Genomic DNA, 15165 nt, shown 5'->3' with positions numbered 1-15165 from the left:
AGACACGAATCTATTCACAATCCAACTCATTAATCCAATCCCATTTTTAAAAGACCCTACGGAAGAATAACATAGACCTTAAATCAGCAATTGGCTTAACAATATTTCTTCTTGTCGGAAGAAATCATCCATTTTCTGTTTACCTCTACATGCAACAAACAGGGGTAAATTCATAAATAGTCACATAACTATCATTTTTTTCATCAATATCACTTCATTATATTTTCTAGCACAGAAGTCATCTAACTATCACATTTTTCACAAAAGTAACTTAACTATGTTTTTTAACACAAAAGTCACAAACTTGGAGCTTACTAAGAGCCCGTTTGGATTGGCTTATAAGTTGCATATAAGTTGCTTATAAGCTGTTTTCAGCTTTTTTGAGTGTTTGGCTGGCCAGCTTAAAGTCATTTTGTGCTTAAAATAAGCTCAAAAAAATAATTAGGCTCATTTGACTTAGATTATCTAAAGCAGCTTATAAGCCAAAAAAAATAAGTTAGACTACCCCAACTTATTTTTTTTAGCTTATAAGCTGTTTGCAGCTTATAGGCATAAGCCCATCCAAACAGGCTCTAACACAAAAAACACACCTACCGGAAAATTCAACTTCCGATGGGTAATATATTTTTTATTATTTTTTGATTTCTAATGTAGATATAAACCCAACTAAAAAGAACCGACCTGACTCAAAACTCATGTGCAGATATTGAATACTAAAAGGGTGAAAATCTTGAAAAAACTTATCACAAAATTATTACTTCCAAATCAAATAGTAATAACTATTACTCCATAAAATTCAATCCAAATCTCTTACCTCATATGATGTACGAACCCAATAAGATTTGCATTTTAATAGAGTTGTGATTGTTTCATCACATTCCATTACTACAATACATTTGGTTATATGATATTTTTGTAGCGTTTGACAAGTGATTGTTATTTTCGTACTATTATGAATGTGAACAGAATCAACAATCATTAGAAAAGACCCTAGCAACATATACTGAAAACAAAATGGAAACAAATTGATAATTGTAAGGCTAAAAATAGAAAATGATACGAGTATAATGGAAAAGAAGTAAAAAACTTGCTAGGAGTCACAAGGCTTTTGACTTATAATCTGGATAAGTCAGTGAATATTCCCCGAGAGATACGGCGCTTACCGGTGTACTCTATATTAATGACTTCACAATTTTATAAAAAAAAATATCGCATAAATATTAATAAATAACGCATTGGAGTCATAAAATAAAAACTGAAGAAAAATATGTAAGTCATTGAAAATGATGAATGTTAATCCAATTTAGTTGGTCCTATAAAGGAGGAATTTCTGACTACGTGCCCCACAAAAGCCAAGTGCATTATATGTTTTCTGAGGACTTATATGAGAATACCATTTAAAAATATTTATCATGTTTGAACCTTTTGGACTTGTCAAGATTTAGGAATGAAGGAGTTGGCGCTTTAGTTCTAGAAAAATGATATAATTTGGAGGCCCCAAGAGGTAGCGAAACCTCTGAATGATAATTTGGGGATTTTGGTGATATAAATGGGGAAGAAGAGGGGGAATTAGATGAAACACCCGTTAGTGTAGTTATAGAATGTCACCACCCAGCATATATTGGCTGCGAGGGCACTTACACTTAAGCTTGGTAGGCGATTTATTATCCCAATTATAGCAATTAAGCGGAAATTTAAAGTAGAAAGTAACAAGAACTCCATAATAAAATCTGCATTGGAGCCAGACTAAATTAGGAAATAGTTACTAAAGTAATCTATGAAAATAATGGAGCATTTAATTAGAAAAAAATTGGGATTTGGGGTGGAAACTTAACGATTTTTGAAGATCTGGCAGTGAAAATAATAGAACTTAAAGAAATATCATGAAAATAAAAAATAAAACCATGGGAATGATCCTCAGATAATTCAAGTCAACATAAGGGGGAGAGAATAAGCAGCTAAGAAATATGTTGTGAATTATCATCAGTATGATCCTCAGATAATTCAAGTCAAATGCTGGAAGCATATGCTGACCCAACTATTTCATATTTCATCTGCAAAATGCTCCTAATGTCTCTAAAGGACAGAGTCTACAACATGCATGGAGCATGGTAGACCAATCGGTTCCAAATATAATAACCCTTAAAAAGGGGAGGAGCAAATGATCAAAATGATCATAATAAGGAGACAATGTGCTCTTGAAAAGCCTATGACATAACACTTCATGCAACCTTATGGAAGGTCCAAGTACCTGAAAATAATGAAGTGATGAGATCTTAGTAAGTTATGTCGAATTGCGAACCGATACAAATGATATATCGTCGACGATATCTTTGATACAATATGGCGCGCAATATTGTATAAGATTGTGTGGATCTGAGTTCAACGTCTCTTAAAGCATGCTGACGTAGAAATAATTACCAAGTGATATGATGCATTTTGGTAAGCATAAAGCTAATTGAACCTGCAGTCCAGACATGAGAAGATGTCACGCCATTTAACTACTAAATGGATGTTGTCACAGTCTATATGTCTTAATTGATAAAACTCAAAAATTTCTGAAGGATTAAAAATTCCTGAAGCATATACAAGTTCTTGGGGAACCTGTTCATAATACTTATACGAATTAAATCAGGTAAGGTGAATATAACTTAATCAACCTTAGTGAATATTCATTGACGAAGGGTACAAAGATGACCCTGTTTACCCTTGTCTCTTTATGATAATCATGATCTTTCATATTATTGTGCTAGTTGATGACTTGGATATTATTGGAACTCTTAAAGAGTTTCCAATGCATTAGATTATCTGCTAAAAGAGGTTGAAATGAGAAATTAAATTGGTCTTGAAGTATCATATCTTTGTGCAATTAATGCATTTAAATATCTTGCTATAACTATGGACATGATATAGTTTTTTACTCTTACATGGAGATATTGAAGTAAGATAAATTGCATCTTGCAAATGAAAGTCCCAACATGAATGTGTTTATCTTAACACATATTGTTAAGCTTTTGAATATACGGGTTATTCATATGATCGACGTAAGTGTTTGATCCAAACATGTTATTTATGCCCATGCGTGGTTACTTTCATACCATGTTCCACATGACAAGATAATAACAATTTATAAAGCAAGCCAGGAATGGTCTTGATGTAGTTCCAATAATATTATATGACAACGATGCAACTCTATCAAGAGATGGTGGCATAGGTGATCAACCAGTTCGTTCAAATGATGATTTGAAAGATTTGATCATAAAGGTACTGCCAACCTCAACATACAATAAGTTGATATTCAAGATCGCAGTACATCGTCTTCAAGGATCAAGCAATGCTTTAATCAGGGAGTCAAATACGCGCTGCACTCTTTTTCCTTACCAAGGTTTTGTCCCATTGGGTTTTCCTGGTAAGGTTTTTAATGAGGCAGCCGGAAATGCGTATTACCAATATGTGTTTTTCCTTCACTAGGATTTGTCTCACTGAATTTTTCCTAATAAGGTTTTAATGAGGCATATTATCTATTAATAAACATCCAAGGAGAAGTGTTATAAACTATTTGTCAAGTTGTATTTTGGATGTATTATTAATGATTATACAACTAGAAGTATAAATTGGATGGTGCTAAACTCATTCTGGATCCTTAGTTGCTGATGAGATTCAAAAATGAAGAATGAATTTCACAACCATCATTGTTGAACCTTGAAAAAGCTTAAAGAACAAAAAAAATGGGTTTGTCGAAATTCTTGGTTGTTGGACAAATTGTTTACTGAGGTTTGGTGATGATGTTGTTATGAAGTTGTAGTCGAAATTTGAGCTTGACTGGTGCAGATTTGGCTGAGTTTTTGTTGAATTTTGAGACCAAAAATTAGATTTGGAGCTCTTGAAAATGGGTGAAAAAATGGGGATGAAGAGCTCTTGAAAATCAGCTTTGGAACTGACACATAACCATTTCGTATAGGATAGAGGCCCTTTTTTTTAAGTTCCCACGCGCTTGAAGGAGGTGTTCTCACGCCCTCCTCCGTGTCATCACATAAGGTGCAAGAATATACGGAAAAATAAAAAAGTTTAGGGGGCTAATAGAAGAGGACCCTAGTAAAGATAAGGTGTGTCGTTGTTCACACTCAATTTTGGCCCTCCAAATGTTTAATTAATTAGTCAAGCTTCTTAAATTTTGAAACAAAATAGAATAATCGCTTGCAAAATCAAAAATATTTTCTTAGTTATTCTCTATATTTTTCTATTTCATTTGGCAAAATACCCTAATAGAAAAATTATATATACATATTTATATATTATTTTCTTAATTACAGAATGTATTTGTCAATGCGAAAATCATGTTAGTCGAAAAAAAAATAACGTATGCATTTTTAATTTGTCAGTTTAAAGTCATTCACAGTTTAATCTTATACTTAGTCCACATTCGAAAGTAAATATTTTACCTTGATAAAGTCAAGAAGCTTAGTTAATTGGTTAAGATAATTAATTAATCTCAAATTTTATTTTAATTCAGGTTAATTGCTAAACACTTGGTTTTTAATTGAAAACAGTTGATAATAATATGATAAAATGGTTACAAATTGTAAGAAAAGGTCATGCTATAAAACTAGCTTCGGCCATACCTTGAATTGGAATTCCACTCTTCTTTTAATTAAAATTTACTTGGCATAGCTTACATTATTATCTATTTATGGAACATAACTAAACTTTACAATAATTATATTTAGTAGCTAAAATATAACATATTTACTTCCTATAGCTACCACTTTTTACCACTCATCTGACAACTTCCCACACCCTTAAATTTAAGCAAACAAAACGTCCCTCTCTCCTATCCCTCTAAATACATGTCATTATGCCCAATATCCCTTAATTTCCTCCAATTTCAAATCAGTTTTATAATAGTTCAACTTCGTTGTTTATCTCTAATTAACTACTCATTAATTTCACTCATAATTCAAATCTAATTCCCAAAAAATGGTAAGAGTCTATACTGATTTTTACGTTTCACATGTATTTAACTTATATTTCGTTTTTTTTTTCACTTTGGATTGATATTTTGATAGTTGTTTTTCATATATATTTTAGCTATATTTTTAATTGTATTTTGATTATTATGTTCAATATTACTTATTCTGGTTTCTGTTGACTATATTTCAGATATATTTTTCATATATTTTGACTATATTTAGAAAAAATTCAGAAAAAAAAAGTTGCAGTGAAAATATTGTTACCTCAATTATGACTATATTTTGGCAATATTTTAAGTGTATTTTTTATTATTACGTTCAATATTACTTATTCTGGTTTCTATTGACTATATTTCAGATATATTTTTCATATATTTTGACTATATTTTTCAAAATTTCAAAAAAATAAAAAAATTACAGTGAAAACGTTATTACCTCAATTATGAATTCAACTTGAATTCGATATTTCATATATTCTGATTGTAGGATTTATTTATTCAACATGCCTGAAGATTCTTGTACTGACTATCCTCTCTTTGGTGGTGCTATTTCCACTACTTTCCCTAGACGTTTCCAGGTTTCTTCATTTTTCTTATCAATTTTATGGTATTATGTTCGTTAGTTTAAATACAATATTTGTTTTGATTATTATTTAAATTTTATTGTATCATACGTTAAATTCATCGTTACGTAACGACGAAAAGTCTTATTATATGTTACGACCGATTTGGTGTGATCGCATTGTTACCTTATTTTCCCCTCAATTTGTCTTTGGCTTATTATCTAATACTTATATTTTACTCTTTACCCCACCTTTTTAACAATTTATCCAAACAATATAGGACAATACAATGAGATATTAATATTATGAACAATACGTAACAACCATTTTTGTAAAGAGGAGTGTGATAGGTTTTGGTAGTTTAAAAATAATTTAATTTATTAGGAACAGAATAGACATGGGTTATTTAGATAAGCGATTTCAAGCTAGTTATTGATAATCTTTTATATGATTTTGCAATTGCCCATGAAGTGAAAGTATTAAGGGTGTAACTGAATTTCATTTGTTTTGCAGGATGTTAGTAATGTGCGTCAAGTTCCTGATCATCAGGTTTGTTGCTTCTATTTCTTTCTCTTTTTTTTTTTTTGGTCGACCCCATTTGCAATTTCCTATGTAAAATCTTAGTCTTGGATCAAATTTCTGGATTTTTTATTATGTTTCATACTTTGTTCTTCTTGTGTTTCGTTCAAATTTGTTTAAATTATAATCCGTCCATGCCAAAGTAAGTATCGGTTTTCCCTTTCCGAGAGTCAGTTTGGCTATTCGTCGAAGCTAAATTATATTAGATCAATTCAATATTTTAAAATTAAAATTTAAATATTAAAAACTATACGAAAAGTAATGTAATTTGCAGTTTTGTCATGTTAATATGATGAAAAAAGTGGTGGTCAAAGTTCACATAGTTTGAATCTGGAGGAGCGAATTTGGGACGGAGGGAGTCCGAGGTTTTGTTGCCTTTGTTTATAGAAGTTTAATCTTGGAAGAAAGAATGGATTTTAAAATAAATCTTGGATAGTGTTTCATTGTTTTTTTTTTCCTTTCTAATCTTCTGCTCAGATTTGTTTTACTTCGATTGTTTGAATTGCAGGAGGTGTTTGTGGACCCTGCGCGCGACGAAAGTTTGATAATTGAGCTTCTGGATCTGAAGGTGGATGTAGCAGACAGTGGAAGTGCAACCTGGTTTCTTCAAGACCTTGCCAATGAACAAGATGCTGAGGGAACTACAGTAAGTTCTTTCTTTTTCTTCTCCTTTTGATAAATTGTTTTGGGATAACTTAGTTTAGTATCTGCTTTTCGAGGTCGTGAATAGATATGTTTATATGAACTAATTGTAGGGACATGACCCCACGCCAACGACTATCATCCGTTGATCTGCTTATATGGATGGTTGTTCTTGTTGTTACTTATTTCAACCTTTTTCTCAACTCTTTTTGGGTTGGTCAAATAATTTAAAATTGAGGGGTACAACAAATTTACATACCCAACCCAATTAGTTTAGGATTGAGAACGGTCGATTGATTGATTGAACAAACAGTTTTAAGTGGAACAAGGGTTTTATCCCCCCCAAAAAAAAAGTAGCTTTAAATGGAACAAGGAGGGACTGCAAAACTAAACGAGTTTAGGTGGAAACATAATTTGTATCAGTTGTTTGGTATTAAAAACTATCATACTGTGACTCTTGTCCCTTTTGCAAATTTCAACTACTTTGTGTTCCTCTAGTTTTATGTGTGAATGCTCATGCACTGTGTAAGCGTTTGGTAATCTTTCTAAAACACTGATCCACAGAAGGCAGAGTGAAATGAATTTCTTTTATTATTTCAAGTAGTTTAATGTCATTATTCTGGTATTATCTTCTTGTTTTGGGTTAATGAAACTAAGTAGTAACACTCTCAGAGGACTTCTTCTTCAAGGTCCAGTTGTACCTTTCCAAATTATTGGTCTCGTATTATTGGTCTCGTAATAACATTCATATAAATGAGAAATTGTTTGCATGAAAAGTAGATATTGAACTTGTGCATTCCTCCTGCTTTTTCTCTGAAGCTTGCAGTTCAATAATCGGCTATGCCCAAATTGTTTATACGTTGTTCGGTTACATTAGACACAGCATCTCAGATATTATCGTGTTGATCTTTTCGGTCTATATCTACAGATCACCGAGCAGTCAGCAGTGTTTGAGGCTCCTGGATTGCACTATAGTAACATGCCTGCTGTCATCACCACTTCTGTCGGTCAAATGGTATGGTCGAGTTTTTTTAATTGTTAAAATGGTATGATAGTGTTATTTTAGAAGTGCTCAGCATTTATGAATGATCTCAACTTCAATTGGTATCTTATTTCTATGGATCTTCATGTGTATGCCATGGATTTGAGGCAACAAAAGCCATTTTAATCTGTGGTAAGTTACCGCAAGGTCATATACCATTGGGCAGAAGCATCATTTTTGCTTAATGACTATTTGGCGTCTCTAGAAATCCTAAGAACCTCCATTCTCTTTATGGTAAATTCCGTAGTTTGTGCTCCTATATGAAACGGGGTTTGGAATTTGTAGTTTTCTTCACAAAGTTGGTAGATCCATGTGTATAATTTTCTGAAAATTATGACTCATGACCTTAATGACTGAATTTGCTTTGAATACAACTGGTAGATGAGCTTGGTCCCTTTATCAACTCCACATTTTGGCCATCTTCTCTTTATTTGTTTTACATGTAACACATTCATTAAGCGACATTGGTAGATCCATGTGTATAATTTTCTGAAAATTATAACTCATGACCTTAATGACTGAATTTGATTTGAATACAACTGGTAGATGAGCTTGGTCCCTTTATCAACTCCACATTTTGGCCATCTTCTCTTTATTTTATTTTTTTACATGTAACACATTCATTAAGCGACCCGGCAAGATGCGCACATGAAATTTGTTGTTGATAAGGAACTTAGTAATGGTGCTCCTTTTCATGTTATATGACGATGTTTCTAAATGCATATTCCCAGAAGAGGATTTAGTTCTCTAGCCTCATACTTCCCTCTTTTTTTACTTTTAATAGGTAGATATTTTAGTAAAGCTAAAGTATCTTTCCTCTTCATTTACATTTGCATGAAATGATTTTCTGGAGAAACGTAAGTAGATGTGAAGATTATTAGATCTCCCAAAACACAAAATTTCAACTAGGATGAGAGTCATCGACATGTTATCCAGCTAGTTGTAAAGTTTCATAAATTTCTTTTATTAGTTGGTAAAATTTATCATTTCATGTTGTAAATATAATCCTGATCAACCATATTCAATTCATAGGCAGTTTCCAAGGGAAGACACGGGAGGGAAGCATAGAACTTAGTTAAGGTGAGTTTGTAAATTCCTTTCAACCCCCTTCCATGTTTCAGTTTTAACGATCATATCCCGTTCAGGTGTACCTGGCAAACCTTCGCCTTAAGGAAGTTGGGACAGATGTTCTGATAACTGCATACGAGCCTCTAGGAATCAAGTAAGTTGGGACAATAACTTGGCTTACACCTGGTATTTTTAAACCTATAAAGTCAGTTAGGCTTCTTGTTTAACATTTTCTTTGTTTACCTTTGTGATTGTAGCCCCTTGAGCGAGAGTGCTAGCACAGTCGGGGCAGGCACGGCTGTACCTGCTGCACAATCTGGAGTAATGCAGATGGCTGAGGTTTTTAAACTTGCAGTCTCTAGTTTCAAAGTGCATGACTGGAGTCTATTTGGCTCTTCTGCTGCTTGAGCAGTACACTGATTAGAGAACGACGACGATCATCTGGCATCCCTTGGCTGATTATTTGTTCATTTCTTAAGAGTCTGATCTGTTTTTTTTTTTCTTTTTCCTGTATCTGATTAGTTGCTAAGATGGTTCCTGTTTTAGTGCACTGAGGGATGTAGAAATTGGTTTGTTGCAGAATTTCTAGTTTTCAACTTTTGTTCTGTATTTGAGTATAATATAATGCAGTATCTTTGCTTCCCTTGGATAAAAACAGCAGCCAAGGGCACCACATGCAATGTATATCAGGCTTCTGTAGATTGTGCATAGGGATAGGTTTTTGTATGCAGTAGCAGACTACATGGTGGATCAGTTGAAGTACGTTTAAGTTGATCCACATACAACCATCTTAGTCAAAAAAGGGAAGAAGAAAAAGAAAAGACACATTTTGATGTTACGCATGATATTTCTTGGAGATTGATCTTACATCATTATGTTGAATGAATGAATGAATTGTCTATCATATTATTGCAAATGAGTACAATGAATAATTGATAATCCGCTTGCCAACGTACTCTCTCTATCTGAAAAAAGGAGAAGCAGTTCTTATACTGAAGACCAAAAATTGTGGTGTGGCAGCTGAAGGCAAGGTCCTCTAGGAACTAGGGGTACTTCTCCTTGGCTAAGAAAAACCCGGGCCATTATCACATAATTCAATTGAGCTGCATCCAGCTTCCTTCTTCCCACTGCTATAAGATCCCACCTCTTTTTCTAATTTACCTTCCTTCTCCTCGGACGATATACCAGCGACTGCATAAGTACCGTTCAGAAGTAGTGAATCAGCAGGGTGTTCGCCAAATCTCTGTTCTAGTTCTTTCTTCACTTGTTCTCCCAACTCAACACTACCATGAACTCTGCATGCTGCTAGTAATGCCCGCCATGCAGTAGCATCCCCTTCAATGGGCAAACCTTTTATTAGTTCTCGTGCGGTTTCAAGCAATCCAGCACGGCCTAAGATATCAATCAAACATCCATAATGCTCAATTTTCGGAGTCAAGCCATATTCCAGCACCATTTTTCTAAAACAACTAACTCCCTCTGCCACCAATCCTCCGTGGCTACAAGCACTAAATACCGCCAAGAAAGTCACTTCGTTAGGCCTAAAACCTTCATCCTCCATTCGATGGAAGAGTGCAATAGCATCCTTTGCCTCCCCGTTTACCCCGTACCCCATTATCATTGCTGTCCAACACTTCACGTCTTTCGTCTCCATATTATTGAAAACATTAACTGCCTTCACAAGCAACCCACATTTCGCATACATATCGATCAATACCGTGCCATGAACCGGATCCAAAGCTAACTGCTCCTCTTCTACAAAGTTCAGAATATATTGACCCATACTGAGAGCTCCAGAGGAAGCACAAGAAGAAAGCAAACCAGCCAAGGTTGACGAATTCGGCGTCAATTTTTGCACCTTCATTTGCCTCAACAGAGACAATGCCTCTTCTAGCAAGCCATTTTTAGCATATCCATCTATCAAACAGTTCCACAAGACAACATCTTTGGGGTAAGCTTCATCAAATAAACTACGACTCGAACTAATGCAACCAATCTTTCCATACATAGATATCAATGCAGTTAACACCTTCAAACTATAACAAAATCCAATCTTTATACAATAACCATGCAGGGACTCCCCTAACAAATCAATCTTTAACTCACCAATTGCAGACAAAACACAAAGCATCGTCGTGGCATTAGCAGAAATGTCTGCGCACAACCTACCCTGCTCAGACCCCACTCGTGGGACTACACTGAGTATGTTATCGTTGTTACCATCACTATGCAACTTAACAAACAAATCCAAAACAGCACAATAACTATGTACACCAAGATAACCACCCATCAAAGTGTTCCAAGAAACCAAATCCCTCTTAGGCATTTCATCGAACAGTTGGCGCGCATAACGGATTTCACCACAAACACAATAAAAATTCAAAAGGGTATTCTTTAAATCAAGAAAAAAATCAAACCCACATTTCAAAACAACTGAATGAATAGCTTGACCAGCACATTTTTCAAATAAACGTATACAAGACCTAAGTTCAGAAATAAAAGAAAATTGATCAAGAATTACATTTTTACCCCTCATATAGTTGAAAAAAACAAGACCTTTTTTTGGGTCATTACTAATTGAACAACTACGTAACATAGTATTATACATATAAGGATTTGGGGTTTTTATGTATTTGAAAATAGAAAATGTATAGTTTGTATATTGGATTGAACATGCAAGAAGTTTACTTAATGTGAAAGGAATTTGGTCATGACCAGTTTTGATAATTAAGGCATGAAATTGAGTTATTTCAGATATTTGTTTGCATAATTGTAACTGAGAAATCAGGTTTTGATGGTTTGAAGAAAACATAGAATAATGTCTTGTTAAAAGTATTGATGATAAATTTTTGAAGTTTTGTGTTAGATATGAAAAGGAGGAATTATTAAAAGCTATGTTCATGAGACCAATTGTAAAGCTAGATTTCGCGGCAAAGGGTATACTCAAGATTAATTGTTTTTTTTTTTTTTTTTTTTTTTTTATAACAAACTTTGAAAAAGATCCCAAATTAAGAGGGATTTGCACTAAATTGTACCTCCTTCCCAAAAAATTTTTGTCTTAGTTTGACTTGGCACAGAATTTAAGAAATAAAGTAAGACTTTTAAAATGTGCGGTCCAAAATAAACCTTAGATATTTGTATGGCTGTAAATCATATCATAAGGTTAAATTGTCTCTAAATATAGAAAGATATCAATCTTTTTTGGGACGAATGGAATACTTAATAGTGATTTTTTTTTTGGGAGGGGGTGGGGGGGGGGGGGGGGGGGGGGTTGACACAATTATCATTAAATTTGTATATTGAATTAGAAATGTTTCAAGGGTAAATTTCATAAAAATAATTAAATACCTTCTTAATTTTGTGACAAGTCAATTATCTTGGACCAACTTTTACCCGTCGTTTGGTAGGAGGGATTATTAGTCCCATGGGATTGGAATTATCCCATGTTTGGTTCGTGGGATTACTCTTTTGGTATCCCACCCAGTCCCATTTATATGAGATAAAAGGTGTGATAAGTTATCTCATTCTATCCCACCCAATCACATCTATATGGGATAACTTATCCCTTCTATCACACAATTAGAAACATCAATTATGTTGGACCGGAGGGAGTACTCTTATTTTATATTTATAATCGTGGTGTAACTCAAGAGTTCATTTCGAGCAATTACATTCATTTTTCATGTTTTGAGACTTCTCAAGGGTTAGTATTATGTTTTGGGACTTGTTGGTATGATCACTTGAGTTGGTGCTCGAAGTGCTCACGTTTTTTAGCTGAAAACATGAGAGTTGGTCGAGGTCTCTTTTGGAAAGGCTGCATTGCTATTTCAAAGCGTTGATCGCTTCGCTTTGCATGTATCTCTACTAATTTTATAGGTCACTGCTATCTTCTATTAGTAGAGGTATCGGATAATTCGGTCCACCACAAAGATAGAAAAAACGAGAAGAAGTATATTCGAAGGCCACATAAGCATATAGATTAGGAGTTGTTGTCACTTGCTTATGGTAAAATTAATTAAATCCTTATTTTTCCTTTGAAGTTTGATTCAAGAGTTATTCCTTTCGAATTCCACCCCATCTCAATTTCAATTCATACACTAATTCCCTAAATTATTTAGCTCGATCCGGTTTTAAATTTTGATTTATATCATTTTAATCTTTATTCTGAATACCTGAATGTTTGTAGAGAATTTTTTGCAGTGTTACTCTTTAGAGATCTCTCTTGTAGCTTGGAAATATTTGTAGTCCTCTTTTCGATGTTCACTTTTTGATAGTTGAGAAGAAGAGGCGAGCGAGTTATGATGAGAACAAACTCTCTCACTTTAATTTAAGTGGTGCACTTGAGTCACCAACCAAACAAATTGAAATAGTAATAAAATCACATTTGATAGGTCAGATCATAGCATATATACAAGTGGTGCATTCTCACCGACTTTAATTTAGTTTGGCATATTAAGTCATTTGGTATGTGACATAATCCTATTGACAGCTTCATTTGACTTGCGGCGCAACATCACTTGACAAATGACACAAATTTGTGCCTCTATAGTATAAGACTATTGGTAAAAACATACCGAAGCAAAGATTATTTGACCATACACGTCGCAAGCACAGAGAAGACGATAGTCAATCACCTGCCAATTAATGTCAGATGGACCAAAGATTGAAGAACCTCCCAACATCCAAGAATTTGGTCCTGGATCTGATAAATAAACATCAGGCAACCGTACTCCTAAAGGGCCAAAGTATCCGGTTCATCATGGACCATCATTTTTGCCCTATCGATATCGTGTAATTTTTCAACGAAGGGGGTTCAATCGAACGCCCCTCCACCCCCCCCCCCCCCCCCCCTCCCGCTAAAAAAATTATAGAAGAACTAAGAAATCAGAAATCTATAGTATTTTTTCCTTCATTTGAGGTTGCAAGACCTTTTCAAGCTTAGCTTCAATTATTCGATGTTGTTTTCTAATTTCTTCTTCAAATCTTCTTAATCCAACTTATGAATTTCAGCCTTTTAATTCACAATCTGAACAAGTAACATAACTCCAAACAAACTTTTGCAACAATAGTCACCAAACTTATTGCGATGCGAAATGTTTCAGCTCAGATTCATTCTAAAACAGTGACTAATGTCAAATTTTCAGCTTAACAACACTTCAAATTCAATTTAGTTCAAATTTAAAGCTCATAACTTCAAGCAGGTAATTAGTTCTTCAAGTTCTAACTCATCAAGTCTAAAGATAACATTAGATGAATATTAACATCACACTTTAGAATAAATTTTTGAGCTCAATCACTATAAAGAAGTTCGATTTTCAAATTCAAATTTATATTTTCAAATGAGTCCTGCAATATCATCATGTTGATTTGGCTTGAATTTACACCCTGCAATTCAAAAACCAAAGACTACAACATGTTAGTTTCTTCAATCATTAATAAAGGTGATTAATGAGTAATACAAGAGAAAAGAAAGTATGAGGAAAACAAAAAAGGCAAAGTAAAAGGGTAAGGGACAAAAGAATGAAAAGGGAAAGATTGAAAAAGTGAGAAGTGAAAATGGTGGTGGATTTGATTGATATAAGAGAAAAGGAGAAAAAAGGGAGAAGGAGGTAGAGCGGTCTTGCGAGGGGAGTGCCGAAATCAGAAATTTCATTAAGGATTTTCAAGATTTAATATATGTAACTTATAGATGACACAATGTATTTTTCTATATATATTGAATGATTTTTTGATGAAGAGTGTTCAACTGACCACCTTCACTCTATGTAGTTACGTCACCAGGAAAGGGATAAAAAGAAAGATAATGTTAGAGAGAGGAAAAGCGAGATTGGGAAGATTATTTAAATTTCCTTAAGGATTTATTTAAATCAAAGATTAGAACATGTTACCAATTGAGGTTGATGTTTATAAATAAAGGAGGTGGTATATTTTATGTGGTTAACTTATCTATATAATGGACGTTTTACAATACGTGTAGATGTTTTTCAAAATTTGTGTGGAAATCATATGATAAAAACACTTTATCATGTGTTAAGGTGGTCAACTAGAACAATTAATAATTTGAGTTTCTAAATACAATATATTAATAGCAAATTTAAGGATTGTTAATGTATTTAGCCAAGTTGTAAGGAATGTTAATCTCTTTCATTATTGATCACAATCGATGGCGGAAATAAGTGCCACGATCTACCACTCTATTCTTGAGACGTGTGCACAAACAGCCAATCATATATATTTGGCTAAGAGTTAGAGAGTATATATGACTTGATTCTCTTCCTCTATATAATTCATCAAGTGATTGC

The 15165-nt window shown here is 33.7% G+C and overlaps 1 protein-coding gene and 1 pseudogene across 1 annotated transcript; one reads left to right on the top strand and one right to left on the bottom strand.

The window, feature by feature from the left end:
- Positions 1-5452: 5452 nt before the first annotated feature.
- Positions 5453-9536, top strand: LOC132626104 (uncharacterized; annotated as a pseudogene).
- Positions 9537-9675: 139 nt separating this feature from the next.
- LOC132626102 (pentatricopeptide repeat-containing protein At1g26900, mitochondrial) lies at positions 9676-12019 on the bottom strand. Its single transcript, XM_060340851.1, has one exon. It carries the CDS (start codon positions 11763-11765, stop codon positions 9927-9929), a length of 1839 nt encoding a protein of 612 aa, XP_060196834.1. The 5' UTR covers positions 11766-12019; the 3' UTR covers positions 9676-9926.
- Between the last annotated feature and the right edge of the window lie 3146 nt (positions 12020-15165).

The sequence above is a fragment of the Lycium barbarum genome, chromosome 2, assembly GCF_019175385.1.
Source record: "Lycium barbarum isolate Lr01 chromosome 2, ASM1917538v2, whole genome shotgun sequence".
Taxonomy (NCBI): domain Eukaryota; kingdom Viridiplantae; phylum Streptophyta; class Magnoliopsida; order Solanales; family Solanaceae; genus Lycium; species Lycium barbarum.
The sequence above is the reverse complement of the archived record's forward strand: the minus strand, read 5'-3'. Positions and strand labels throughout refer to the sequence as shown.

Excerpts from the sequence above, each read along its gene's own strand:
- LOC132626102 (XM_060340851.1), bottom strand. The coding sequence starts at position 11,765 with ATGAACATAGCTTTTAATAATTCCTCCTTTTCATATCTAACACAAAAC.